Below are 13,297 nucleotides of genomic sequence, written 5' to 3'. Positions count from 1 at the left end.
CCATGTAAACACATGTGAGAAATCAGGACAGAATGGCATTGTTAGCAAGTTGTGCCTCCAGCCCCTTGGTGGGTTTAAGTTAGGTTTTGATATTTCTGACCTTCCTTTCACTACATGTTTCTCATTTTATTTACAAGGAAGTGGGCAAGTGACAGATGTCTACTGTTGCAGCTGTCTCAGAGCTTCCTGTAAATCAGCAACCTCTCTCCTTAATCATTAATTCCTCTTTGAGTCCTGTATCTTTGGTTTTTTCAGAATCCAGAGTTCTGAGAATGTTGAGATGGACTTCTTTATAGCAGAATCCCCCACATCTGCAAGGATATTTCTGGCACCAGCCCTGTTTTGCTGGATGCTGTGCAAGCACTGAGCAGAAGGCAGGTGCTGTCCCAGATTGCTTGGCTCTGCAGTGATGCAATTCTCCAGCTTCAGAGCAGAGATGGCTGCCCTTCTCTTTTAAAATGCTCCTTTAAAAATATTGTCTTCAGTTAATTTTTCATCAACTAGAAGAGGGAAATTGACATGTTTTAAGAAGTTTAAAGCTTTGCAGCAAAAGTGAGCTGAAAAGACAAACTAACTAAAAAAAATCCCCATGATGTCAAGGAAACAACTGTCATTTCTGGATATACAGAAGAAGACAATTCTTGTAAATTTTGATCAAAATGTTAATTGATCAGGATTGATTTAAATGAAAATGTCTTTTCTGAAATGATGTCACGTCCCTTGACATGTATCATTTGTACAAAAGATTCATCAATTATCAAGCCTCTGTTATCTGAATAGCATTTATATCCCCTGAGTAATCATGGTGTCATACATTGGTGGACCTTTGTGTGTGTATTTTTAGATATGAAGTAACATCTACACATTTTATTAGTCTGTGATTATTTATGGACCTCATTGCCAAAGTATACTAGAATTTTTGGGAAAAGTAGAGAAATTTATGGAAGAAAAAATCTGTCAGAGGCTGTTAAATATAAAAATGAAGATGCAAGCTCAGCATTAGCTCTAGCCCCTTGAAAGGACTCAAGCAAATAGCTGGATCTGTTCCAGGGCCATATTAGGCTGGATATCAGGAAAGGTTCTTCCCCCAGAGGGTGGTGGGGCTCTGAACAGGTTCCCCTGGGTCTGGTCACCGCCCCAAGGCTGCCAGAGCTCCAGGAGACTTTGAACAATGTTCTCAGGCACTGGGTGGGATTGTTGGGGTGTCTGTGCAGGGCCAGAGGCTGGACTCAATGATCCTGCTGGTACCTTCCAGCTCAGGATATTCTGTGATTCTATTAAATCAGCACACTATGCAGTTTCCATAAAGCTCTTTATTTTTTCTGGCTTTTTATTTTTGGATCAAAGTGTGTTGATATCCACAATTTTTATTTTTATTTTTTTATGGAAGGCTTGGCGTGCTTTCCAGTGAGCTCTCTTGGTTCTTGTTCCTGTCAGGCTGTGAATACAACCAGTGCAGACTCAGTTCATCCAGAGGTCACTGGTGTCCTGGTGGGAGTAGTCTGATGAGAAGGACTTGGTGATCCCCTCAGGCTCACTCCTTCAGGAGCTGACCTTTTTGTCCAGGAATCAGCTCAACATTTAAATCTGTGTTAAGGATTGGTTGGAGGCACCCATTTCACACTCCACATTGAGTGCATTGCTGGTTCAGGGACAGCCTTTTCAACACCCAGCATCCTGTTGTCCTTCAGGAATACTTTTTGACTACTGGCATGTGGAGAGGAGCTCTGCATGAAAATTTCTGAAAATTCCAAATACTATGACCATTTAGCATCAGACCTTTGGACATGGGATTCCTGCAACGTACATTTTTAAATCTCAAATGCTAACTTCCCTGCTTGCTGTTACATTCTTTACTGCCTGCATTAATTTTGGCAATGTCCTGATCTCCTATGCCACATCTTGATTAAAATTACTCCGGCAGCTGAGAACTAGCAACCGCTGCAGCAATGTATTTTCCACTGATCTGTTTTCTGCCCTTCTTTTGCATGCTAGCAAATGAGGATTCATTCTGGAAGGTATGTGTGGCAAAGTTTGTGTATTAGCAGGTATCTTTCTCATCACTGTGTATTCAGTGCTTGCCCCTGATTGTTGTAGTCACTCTCAAGGTACCTAACTGCAGTATTCTCTTCTCCCACTTAACTAAATCTTTGAGTCCCTAAGCTAGAATTTTAAAGAGGTGAACTCTTGGGCTTTCACATGCAAGGCTTGAGTTTAGTCCCTTTGTTGACTCCACTGATTGAGAAATTGCTAGTCCAGATTTATGAGTTTAATGAAAATTTCATAAGAAAAATGAGTAACCATTCTAGTTTGTAAAGATTAAATCTCCTTACATTGGGGTTAAAATTAAGATTCTTTGAGCAGGTAGTTTATAAAGAGTAATATTTTGGAGAGTGATTTTTTTGACAGGACTGGTTTAGAATTCAGGATATAAACCTGACTAAAACTGCCATGAAACTTTTTAATTACTATTCCAAAAATGAAAGCACACTTTTGGAATTGAAAAACATAAAATCACTATTCTACTTCCTAGAAAAGCAGTAGGAATTTTTTATTATTTGTAATGATTCACAAGGCATGAGAGTTTCAGAATCAGTCTCCTTAATTAAAAAGAGTAATTAATGCTGCCACCAGATTAGCATAGCAATCTACTACATGACACTGTATCTTTGTTGATGAGTCTCAGTTCATGTTGTGTGTTGCTTCACACAAAGCACTAATCAGTCTTGTTGGAGAAAGATTGTCAGAGCAAGTCTGAGCAGAGACCAATTAGTGCCAGGGAGAAAGAGGCCAGAGGAGTTCACAAAAGAGGGTTTATAGCCCAAGGCTGTGCTCCAGCCTCCTGTTTCCCCAGCTGCCCTTTGAGGCAGTGGGAATGAAACATGGACTGTGCTTCTTCCCCAGAACCCTTTTCCTTTATGCTTCCCTTTGCTTTGGGCATGACAGACAAGTGATTCCCACATTAACTGTGATCCAGGACACAGCCATGCATGGGGATTCATGTGTTGTAGTAACAAACTGGCAGAGAAAAAAGTGAAATAATTCCTATTTCACAATCTGGCTGTGTTAGTTGACTCTCTCCTGTGTTTAATTAGTAGGGTTTTATGTTTCTGTTTCAATTTCTGTTACTTGCTTCTGGGTCACTTGTCGTTTGTATTTGTTGCTATCATATATCTATTACTTCTGTCTTCTGTGTCTGTCAGGGTCCTTTTGACAGTTAGATTTCGTGTTTGAAGGAGCCTGTCTGCTGCAGTAGAGGCTTTGAATGCTGTGTAGAGAGAAGTTCTCAATGGATTGACTTTACCCAGGGCACCCTTCTCTTGCAGAACGAGATCCACCACGATGAGCACTGCACTGCTTGCAAGCGTGGCGTTAACCTGCAGCCCTGTGGCACGTGTCCCAGAGCATATCACCTCAACTGCTTGGACCCACCCCTCAAAACTGCCCCCAAAGGGCTCTGGGTCTGCCCAAAGTGCCAACAGAAGGTAAGCTACATGGAGCATGGTGTATCAAGAAGGGAAAATGGGAGACACCTTGGATTTGTGTACCCCTAAACAAATCTAACCTATTGTTGTAGCTCGTGGACTACATTAGATAAAGAAGTACTGAGATGGTTTTAGTGCAGTTTGCAGTATTTGTTTCTGTATTTTTTACCATCCTAGAGTTAAAACATAGAGGGAGTGCTATAGCTTGCCTGTAATTGCTAAGAATTATCCTCTTAAGATGTCTTTTCAGTTCCTTCAGCTCCTTTGTTTACAGTGACACCACCAGAATGCAGCCAGACAAAAGAAAATCTTAAATGTCAATCTTAGAGATGAGGAAGGCAGTGTCAGAAGAAGACACTGTTCACCAGTGGATCTGAAAGGTGTGAGGAGAAAACTTCCTTTTCTTTAAATCACATTTGTTACACACAACTGTTCATCACAGTTATGTGAGATATGCTAAACTGTCTGGTTGCTGTGAATAATGCTGATTGCACAAGAAAGAAAAAAATTATTAAAATTCTAAACTGTAGATTCTGTGCCATAGAGTTCTTGTGTTTAGCTTTGAGATCACTTTTATGTTCTGAGACAAGGACCCAAGTTCTGGTCCTGCCAATCAGTAAGGCTGGAGCAAACAGTAATGCGTGTTTTTTTGGAATCCTAACCATTTATTGTTTCCTGGGCTTATAGGTTTTAAAGAAAGATGACAATGTGCCATGGACTGGAACTCTGGCTATTGTTCACTCCTATGTTACTCATAAAACAGGTAGGGATTACCTCAGCCTCTGACAAGGGGTTCCCTGCTCATGATAGCAATGCTGTTAGCTGAAATATCAAATAGCATTACAGTGCTGCCAGGTCTGATGGTGTAGGTCATAGGGCCATGAATGACTGGGGAGAGCAGACTTTTTCTGTCCCCTTCCCCTTGATCTGCTCCTCTGCTGCCTTCTCTCTGTAAGGAAGTTGAAAGTGATCTCTCAGGAGCTTCACTCTGCTGGAGGAAGCTGTCATCAAAGGGTGCCTTCCCTGGAACAGTGCTGAAAACAGGATTTTGAGGCAGAATCATGGTGAGGCAGAGTCAGGCTCAGCAGAGCAATGGAATTGGGTGTGTGCACAATGCCAAGCTAGTGTGCCTGACACCACAGCATCACCAGCTTCTCATTTTTTCTGTGTTATGGGGTATGGCAGCCACTTGAGTCATGTGTGACACTCTGCATTGAGCATTGTTCTTTTTTAATTCCCTGTTGCACTCTTACAACAGCCTGTTAGGGGCATTAGATGATATTTGTAAGGACCTTTATGGAGGTCTGGCACACTTATAATTGTACTTTTCTGCCAGGGTCACTAACTATTGCCATTCCAAGGGGCTGGCCTCTTCCTAAATGCCACTCACCTCTTTCTTGGAGACCTCCAGGATCACATGTAGTCTAAGGATTAATTTTAATTCACATTAAAGGTGCCCTGTACCTTTTGGGTTGTCCTCCTGTGTGGTAACCATTGACACAGACACATGCACAGAATCCCAGAACCATTTAGTTTGGAAAAACCCTCCAAGTTCATTGAGTCCAACCTGATCCCACCTTGTCAACCAGCCCAGAGCACTGAGTGCCATGGGCACCTCCAGGGATGGGGACTGCACCACCTCCCTGGGCAGCCCCTTCCAATGCTTGCTCACCCTTTTAGTGAAGAAATTCCTGCAGACAGAAACTCCAGATTTTTTTGGCTGTACCTGCTGATAAAAAACGAATGAGACCTTAAACTCACCCTGCAAAATACCTTTCTGTCCTCAAGTGCACAGTACATCCTTTTCTTAACCTCTGCATCCTTAATCTTATTGTTCCACAGTCAAAGAAGAGGAGAAGAGAAAGTTATTAAAGAGGAGCAGTGAGCTGAAGAGTGAGCACAGACAGTTGGAAGAAAAAGATCGACTACTCAACAATGCAGTGAAGGTAGGACACCTGATGGGGACACACAGTCTCCTGAAGAGATGTTTATAAAGAATTCAAGCCCCCAAAAAAATTGTATTTTATGGCTAGAAAATGATTCAAGCTCCCAGGCAGTAGATTTTCAAGTGTGAATGTGTTTCTCTCTGAGGAAGTACGTGTGCATTTTCTTTATGCACAAAAGTAAGCCACTCTGGGAGGCAGAGGAGGAGAAATCACTTGAATTTCTGTGGTAAACAAACAAAATTCCACAGGTAGCCATGGCTGCCTTCCTTGTCATTGCATCCATAGCTCTGAGGTACCCAATGACTTCAAGGCACTTCCATCCTCTAGGGGAAAAGTTTGGTTGCAAGCTTGTCCTCCAGTGGTAGCTGCCTGTCCATTAGCTCAAACCTCTTGGTATTAAGTAGAAATAACCATCTTTACTGAGTATTGTAGCATTTCTCCATGACTGGACATGGACTATTTTGTCTCTCCAAACTGATTTCAAAGCTAAATGTTGTCTGGGGTGTCTTACACACGTGCTGTGCTATGAGTAGCTTAATTCAAAGCCCAATTCCTACCCTTCATGACTGAAGGAACTATCTGGGGCTACTTCCACCCTGAGAGGCAGCTGTTAGTTTTCAGGGCAGCCTCAATAAATATTTGTCACTTCCTTACCCTGGAAAAAGCCAAGTGGCAGCTGCAGGAATAACTACTCTCTACTTGTTTTACCATTGCAGTTATCCAGAGGGGGCATGTTAAAATATTTATCACATAAAACAAAGTAGAAGGAAAAGCAATAACTTGTTAAAAGACATCACTGTATATTCCCTGTACATGTGTGCAGCACTAATGGAACCACATGTGTGTGTAATAGGTAGGAGAGTGCAGTGAGCTGAGGAAATTTGGAAAAAGAAAAGCTGTCAGCTATCAGGTGTGTGTCATAGCTGTCAAAATCAATAAGATTTCTACCTAAGCAGAACCAGGTTCTTCCAGTGGGCAGCACTGTCTTATTTAAATGGTAATATGTGCCAATGATTATATTTATTGGAAATGTATCCACTAGAAAGAAGAAAATAAATTAAAGGTGTCCCACACAGAGCAATTTCATTCTGACATTTTAACAGAGATTTATATGAAAGGGAACACTCTCATACACCCACAGCTGCAATGGTAAAAACAGAACATAATTTATCTTTCATGTGAAATTTCATGTCCCTAAACCAACCTCTGAGCAACTCCACACAGTTGCTTTCCAAACAGGTTGATTTTCAAGTGAGCATTTCCCAAACCCCCAGGACTGGAGAATCCCCACCCCTGGGCAATGCGGACCATTACCAAAGGGAAGCAATCTGCAGAGAAATAATTGGTCTGGTCAGAATCCTGGGCGCTCTGGGAGAAAGAAAACAGGTTTCAGGTATTACAGGCCACTGTCCCCTTTCATCTTGGAGACAGACTCAGGGTGTGGGTCTGTCCCTCACTGCAGAATGGGGTGCTGGATGCAGAAATTTATGGGAGAATTACTGATTCTTCCCACCTGTTCTTGGAGAAATGGAGGATTTGGGATGCCTTTGTTTAGCTCCTGCTCTCGTGCCCATTTGCATGGAGGTTTTTATTTCAAGAGATCACGGGGAGAAATGTGGCCACCCTGAGGGATGAAAGCTTTCTTGTGAGTGCTCTGGTGTGACAGTTGTGTCTTGGAGCAAAGTTCTCTGCTGGAAAAATATTGATATCATTGAGATATCAGTGAGATTAATGTGTCTTCAGAGTGCCTATTCCCTGAAATGTGTGGCACATATGAAATGCATCCTGGTGAGCATTTATCAGGGTTCTTTGGTAAGAGTGAGAGACCTGAGTGGTGCCTTCTGTATTTTCAGTAACACAGCTCTTGCACTCCTGTGCCAGGCATCTCTGTGGAGCGCAGAAAGTGTTCCTGTCTACAGGATGGAGTCAGAAACACCCTCCAAGTGCATTTGGCCTGGGAAGGATATTGTTCCCTCAGACAGCTGCTGCAGTGTGTGCAGCACTGCTGATTGCTCCATTTGTTAAGCTGTGGTTTTGCTTTCCCCAAAGGAGAACATGCTTCATTTGAGCAGAATGTGCACCCAAGGCACCAAAGGATGTTTGGAGAGATGTTTGACACCACTTTGAATGTATTCTCAGTCTTTCCTTCTCTCTCCTCTCCTCTTTATTTGACAGAAATGCTTAGAGCTAAAAACCAGCCTGATGGCCCAGCAGAAAGGGACTCAGTCATCACTGGAACGTCTCAAAACCCTCATTAGACTGATACAAAACGAGCAGATGATTCAGGTTACCATGACCACCACCACCACCACCTCCCTGCTCTCCATCCCCTGGATCAAACCCTCTGCTGCCTCTGCTGCCATGCACAAAGCTCTGCAGCCATCACAGGGCAACAACTGACAGGAGGTGGGAATGGCCACGAGAAACTTTATGCACATCAGCAGAGGAGAGATGAGACTGGAACCAAGGGCAGAAGGAGCAATCTCAGTTTTGATACGCTTAGAGACTCTCAGAGCAGGCAGCCCAGTTTGTAGGTCACTGTGGCACCCACAGGGCGGGTTGTGCTGCAGTTTTGTATTTGCCAAGACCTTCAGTGCTTATCACATTTTGTTTTGTTATGTTGGCCTTAATGTATTTATGACTGAGGATGGACCAGAGGAGCATGGCTGGTAGAGGAGGCAGGAGAGCCTTTTGTGGTGGCAGACAGGCTTTCTGTTCCAGAAGAGAGGAGTTAGTGAGGGATTAGAGAAGTAGTTGGGCTGAAAGCTATGGGTGTGGGGGGGAATTGGTGAGATAACCAGAAACTGAGCTACTTAGCCCTTGACATGGATGTCAGAGGAACAAGTTTGGCCGCATTGATTCAGGAGACCTGGATATGGGGTCTTTGTGACCAGGAACAAGTTTGGCCCCATTGGTTCAGGAGACCTGGATATGGGGTCTTTGTGACCAGAACAGCATCACGGACACTCACAGAGCCTTGGAAACAAAAGATCTTTTTTTTTTTTTCCGTATTATTAGACTTGAGAATTGCAGATATTTAAATAAAGAAACTGTATGAAGTTAGCATTTCTAGTAAAATATTGAAGTATTTTCATGCTGATGCATCTGTATATGCGTTCCAAAATATTTAAAAAATACGACTGTAAAACTCCTTTTGCAGGTCCTTTTTACTTATTTTGCTATCAGTGTATTTTTCTCATGGAGTTTTTGTGCAAGGTTTAGCATCAACCATAACAGTGGATACCTTTGACAGTTTGGGTTTCATTTTTTTAAAGTGATTATTTTGTGGTTTTCTGTCTTTTTGTTCATTTTGGATTCTTTTTTTAAACAAAAAAGCAAATAAATATTCTGGGTTTTGTTTCTTGTCAGTACAGATAATATGCCAAAAAATAACCTTTTTGTACTGCATTTTTAAAGATATGCAACATGATTTTTTTGTTGTTTTGTTTGGAGTTTTTTGGGTTGGTTTATTTTGTTGCTTTGGGTTTTTTTGGTTGGTTGGGGTTTTTTGTAGAAATATCTGCTGAAATGGTACAGGGAAAAAAAAAACTGCCTCAAGGGGTTGTTTCTTAAACTGGAGACTCAGACACAAGACTTCTGGGGGAGGGACAGGGCATGGAAAATTAAAAAGGTTTGGGAGGATTTTGTTTTTGGAAACTTGATTCCTTTTTAACATTTTGTTAGCTTTTAGCATATTTGGGAAGTGTCAAGCATTAGCCTGAGAGAATCCCAGAGCACCTGCCTGTTTGCTAGCTGGTCTTCCTGATTCTGCAAGGTGCTGCCTGGGGAGGGGCTGATGGACACCCTGCTTTTCCCAGCTCCCACCCCCTGTGCCATTGTCCCTGTCCCTGTGAGTTCTCCATCAATTAGCACAAACAGGTAATTATGGAAAGCCACCAGAGCAGGACACAAGGCTGGTCCCTCACATCAGCATATCACGTGGTGCCGAATAGCCTTTTTTGTTTTTAATTTTTAAAAAATGAACACATGAGGGACTGGCTTTTTCTGTTGCCCAGAAAGCACAAGGTCCCTTCAACCATTTTCACAACTCCGGGAGAAACTGTGCAGTACTAAACAAATCTATTTTAATACACAACTCTCGATTGAACAAGATTTTTATATTCTTTTATTGATGAATAGAGTGAACTAAGTAAAACACAGTTGTTATACATTGGTTAATGTATGCAATTATGCATTCTGAGTGGCTTGCAATGTAGATGTTTTCAGGTTTCATAATTTTTTTTTCCTTCTCAGACAAATGAAAAAATAAAGGAAAATTGTAGAAGGTTGAATATGTGAAGAATTTCTGAAAAACTGTCTTCAACTGTTAAAAGTAGTTATTTTGAAAAGGGGGCTGTCCAGTGGATAGTGTGCATAGAAAAAAAAAAAAAGTGTTTGTCTTAAATATGCCAATGTAGTTTTACTTCTTTATGATGCATTAAACTTGACTGAGAATTTCCTGGCATTGTTGTGGTGGTCTCTGCTGCCCAGGGCCTGTTGAGGGACCCCTTTCCTGGCCAGACTCTCCTGGGGTGGGGAGGGGCACAGAAATTTCTCCACCACTGTGTCCCATTTTCAAACCCAAGCCCTGCAAGAACAAGTACAATATTTTCTGCTTGCTTTCTGTCAGGAAGGTGGCCTCTTCCTTGAGGCCACTGTGTCTCCCAGGCAGAAGCACCCTGTGCAGTCCCTTGATCAGCTTCCCACCTCTTGGAATAATTGCCAATCCACCAGACCCCTGGGTTTTCCTGTCACACCTGCACTCTCAGGTGCTCTTCAAATGTATGGTGACCCTATTTTGTAAAGTAATTTATAAATCACTTTATAGTTGTAGTAAAGTAACAGGGAGAGAGGGCCCTGACAGGGTTTGGCTGGTTTCTGGCTGGTGGGAGAGATGGAACTTCTTCCCAATAAAATTAATCAAATTAAAGCAGGGCACTGTCACAGCTGCATAAAGCCTGCCACAGTGGCTAGTGCTTATGCAGAGCAGAAACAGGGTTGGGGTTTTTTGTCAGGGGCAGGAAAAAGGGTATTTTTGGTCTGGGAGTGTGTTGTCTTGTCTTCACCTCCTGGCAGTATTACCATTTGATTTCAGGCTGCAACAGGCAGGGGAGCTCAGCGCTGTGCTCCTGCTTCCCCTACAGCTCAGCTGCCCTCTCCTCCCTCCCAGCCCCTGCTGCATGGAAGGCAGGCTGGTTTTTCCTAACATTGCTTCCAGAATTAGAAGTATTAGAAGATTTTTCCTAACATTGCTTTCAATATGAGAAGTATTAGAATATTTTTCCTAGCCTTGCTTCCAGTATGAGAAGACGCCTCTCCCCCATGGCAGAAACTCTGCAAATCACAGGTTGTTGTCGTCATCGCCATCATCTGTCTGCCACCCCCCTAACCTTTAAACTCAGTGCTGTGCTAACAGACAGGAGCCATTTACAGAGCTCTGCATGCTGCCGTGATAATTAATGCACTTGAAAGAGAGTGCAGCCTTTAATCTTTGGTAGGATTTTAAATTGGGGTTTTGGTGCAGATTTGTAGGAGTTCTGGTCGCCTCTGTGTTCCTTGCTGTGGTACAGGCATTGTCTTTGAAAAGAACCAGGAGCTGCAGGGTTCCCAGCCTCCCCTCCCAAGTGAAAGTTATTTTCACAGCTATGCCAGACTTTACAGCTTCAGGGCTCTTTATTTTACTGTGACAGACTGTTTTCTGTGCTCAGGACTTTTTCATGCCATAAGTTATCTTGCAGAGGGCCTGCTCTGCAAATAGCCATTTGGATGAAGTGTGTTTTCTCCAAGGCTGTCAGTTTTGTATCTACACCTCTTCAAATGTAATGTCACCTATTCTTCCTCTTCACTGTCTCCTGTCCCTCAGAAATAAGAGGAAAATGAACATTTCTCTCTGTTGGGAAGTAACACAGAGCAATGCCAGAATGAGCAATTTTTGTGTCAGCATCTCAGATATCTCCAGGTTTCATTGTCTTCTTTAGCAGAGAAGCCACTAGGACTTAAACACTCAGAAGTCAGGAAGCAAAGTCAAGACCACTCAATTTTTTTTTAGCATTTAATTTACAATCAGAGCAGCAATTTTTGCAAGATGTTGGAAGATGATTTCACAGTAACATCAGGCCAGCAAGCAGCTTCTGTGTAAGGATGGCAACACAAACTACAGCAGCCTGATCAGGAGCTTATTCCACATGCCAAGCTGTTTTCTAGTAGTTTGATGGCCTATTAGGATCACTTAAACTAAAGAAGAATGCATTATAAACTGACACATACTTTTTGTAAATGAGTGGCAATAGGCATATCAGATAAAACTCTACTCACCTTAATCAGGTTTCTCCAACTGCAGCCTATTTTGCTTAGAAAATGAAAGCTGACTTCTGAGATCCATCACTAGCAACTGATGATGCAAACAGAAAATGCCACACTTCCCTACTGCAAGCCACTTTAAAGTTCACCATAGTGAAGATCATTATAGCAAGAGTTGGGATTTTTTCCCTCCCTTTAAAAAGGAAACAAAAATGAAATTGTTGTGACAGGAAAAAATACTACAAAGCATACGCAGGTTTGCTATAATACATTCTAGCCAGGGAGAAGGAAAAACAAAAAAAAAAAGAGATACCACTGCCCTTTGAAGTTCTCTTTTTGCAATTTATGCTGGTAAATTGCAGGTGATTCTTTGCTGTTTAAATGCAGCAAAAATACTGCACTGATTGAGCAGTTACCACAGATATTTTAATTCAATTTTGCATTTCATCTTTGGGCTTAAAAGGCTGCAATAAATCCCCTTTCCCCTCAATATTCATGCTAGAAACACGGCAGTCCTGTTGTAGTTGACACTCTTCCAGTTGCTGAGGTGGAAACTTCAATCGTGAAGAAGGGGTGACATTAGAAATAAATTCACAAAGCAGTGAATTGAGAAAAATGAAATTCTGATGTAGATATGTTATGGTTTAAAGTGCACTTGCGAAACTAAAGAGTTTTCTAGTGGTTTGAAACTGCATCATAAAAAAATATGTGCTGAGCCATTGACTATGTGTTTTGTTCTTCTTACCTTCCTCCATTACATCACAACTGAAGAAAATAAAGAAAAAAACCAAACCAGATCCCAAATCCCACTCACATAGATGGGTTTCACTTCATCTGCTGTGCTCCAGAGCCAGGGAACAAACATCACTGCTTCCCATTCACGCACTTCTGAGATGGCATCACCTTTCTACACGTAGTGTTGCAATTATTGCCAGGGAAAATTAAGGAATTCTACATCTCCAAACATCAATTGAGTTTCCCAGAGCTCAGAGGGACACAGGCAGCTTTCTAGAAGGACTCCATAATTTCTGGAAGAATTGCAACAAAACTAGCCTTTTAAGAAAGCACTTGTAATTTTTGTTGTCATGTTCTAGCAGAAATAATTTTTCAATCAGCTAATTTTTAGGTTTTTTCATTTGCCAACTGTTCTAGGGAGGAACAGCCACAATAATAGGTTTATGGTCTTATTGTGTACAATTTCCACAGCTTTCCTAGCACTAAAGACACACCAGTTAGGAAGGAACATGAGAACTCGTACGAAATCAAAAGACTTTTCCCTCAGATTCTGGGCGACAGTTCTTAGATGCTGAACAACCCACTGTGGAAAAGGGCATTTTTCCTCGTTCTATTTGAGTTTCCTTACTAGTCCCCAACCCAATTCACTGTACATAGCACCACCCTCAAGGCAGTCTGCTCTCAAGGAAGATAGAATAGAATTTTTGTAACCCCTCACTGCAATCTTTCATCGCTCTCAGATGATGCTGGAGGACGCTGGAATCCTTTGCAACATTCTGTACACTGAAATGGCTTTCCAGGATGTGCATGGATAGAGACAAAAATCCAACT

The 13,297-nt window shown here is 42.0% G+C and overlaps 1 protein-coding gene across 8 annotated transcripts in view; it reads left to right on the top strand.

Annotated features, from left to right (window-relative positions):
• Positions 1 to 9,005, top strand: part of PHF21B (PHD finger protein 21B) — a 131,676-nt gene extending 122,671 nt beyond the window's left edge. For all 8 annotated transcript variants that reach the window (XM_074538962.1, XM_074538959.1, XM_074538958.1 and 5 more), the window contains 5 exons: positions 1,996 to 2,018; positions 3,327 to 3,485; positions 4,173 to 4,248; positions 5,328 to 5,431; positions 7,607 to 9,005. In XM_074538962.1, the coding sequence (XP_074395063.1) occupies positions 1,996 to 2,018; positions 3,327 to 3,485; positions 4,173 to 4,248; positions 5,328 to 5,431; positions 7,607 to 7,831 (587 nt within the window). In that variant the 3' untranslated portion in view covers positions 7,832 to 9,005. The remainder of the gene's footprint in view (positions 1 to 1,995; positions 2,019 to 3,326; positions 3,486 to 4,172; positions 4,249 to 5,327; positions 5,432 to 7,606) is intronic.
• The last annotated feature ends 4,292 nt before the right edge of the window (positions 9,006 to 13,297 follow it).

The sequence above is a fragment of the Zonotrichia albicollis genome, chromosome 4 (assembly GCF_047830755.1).
Source record: "Zonotrichia albicollis isolate bZonAlb1 chromosome 4, bZonAlb1.hap1, whole genome shotgun sequence".
Classification (NCBI taxonomy): Eukaryota; Metazoa; Chordata; class Aves; order Passeriformes; family Passerellidae; genus Zonotrichia; species Zonotrichia albicollis.
This window is presented reverse-complemented; position numbering and strand designations above follow the sequence as displayed.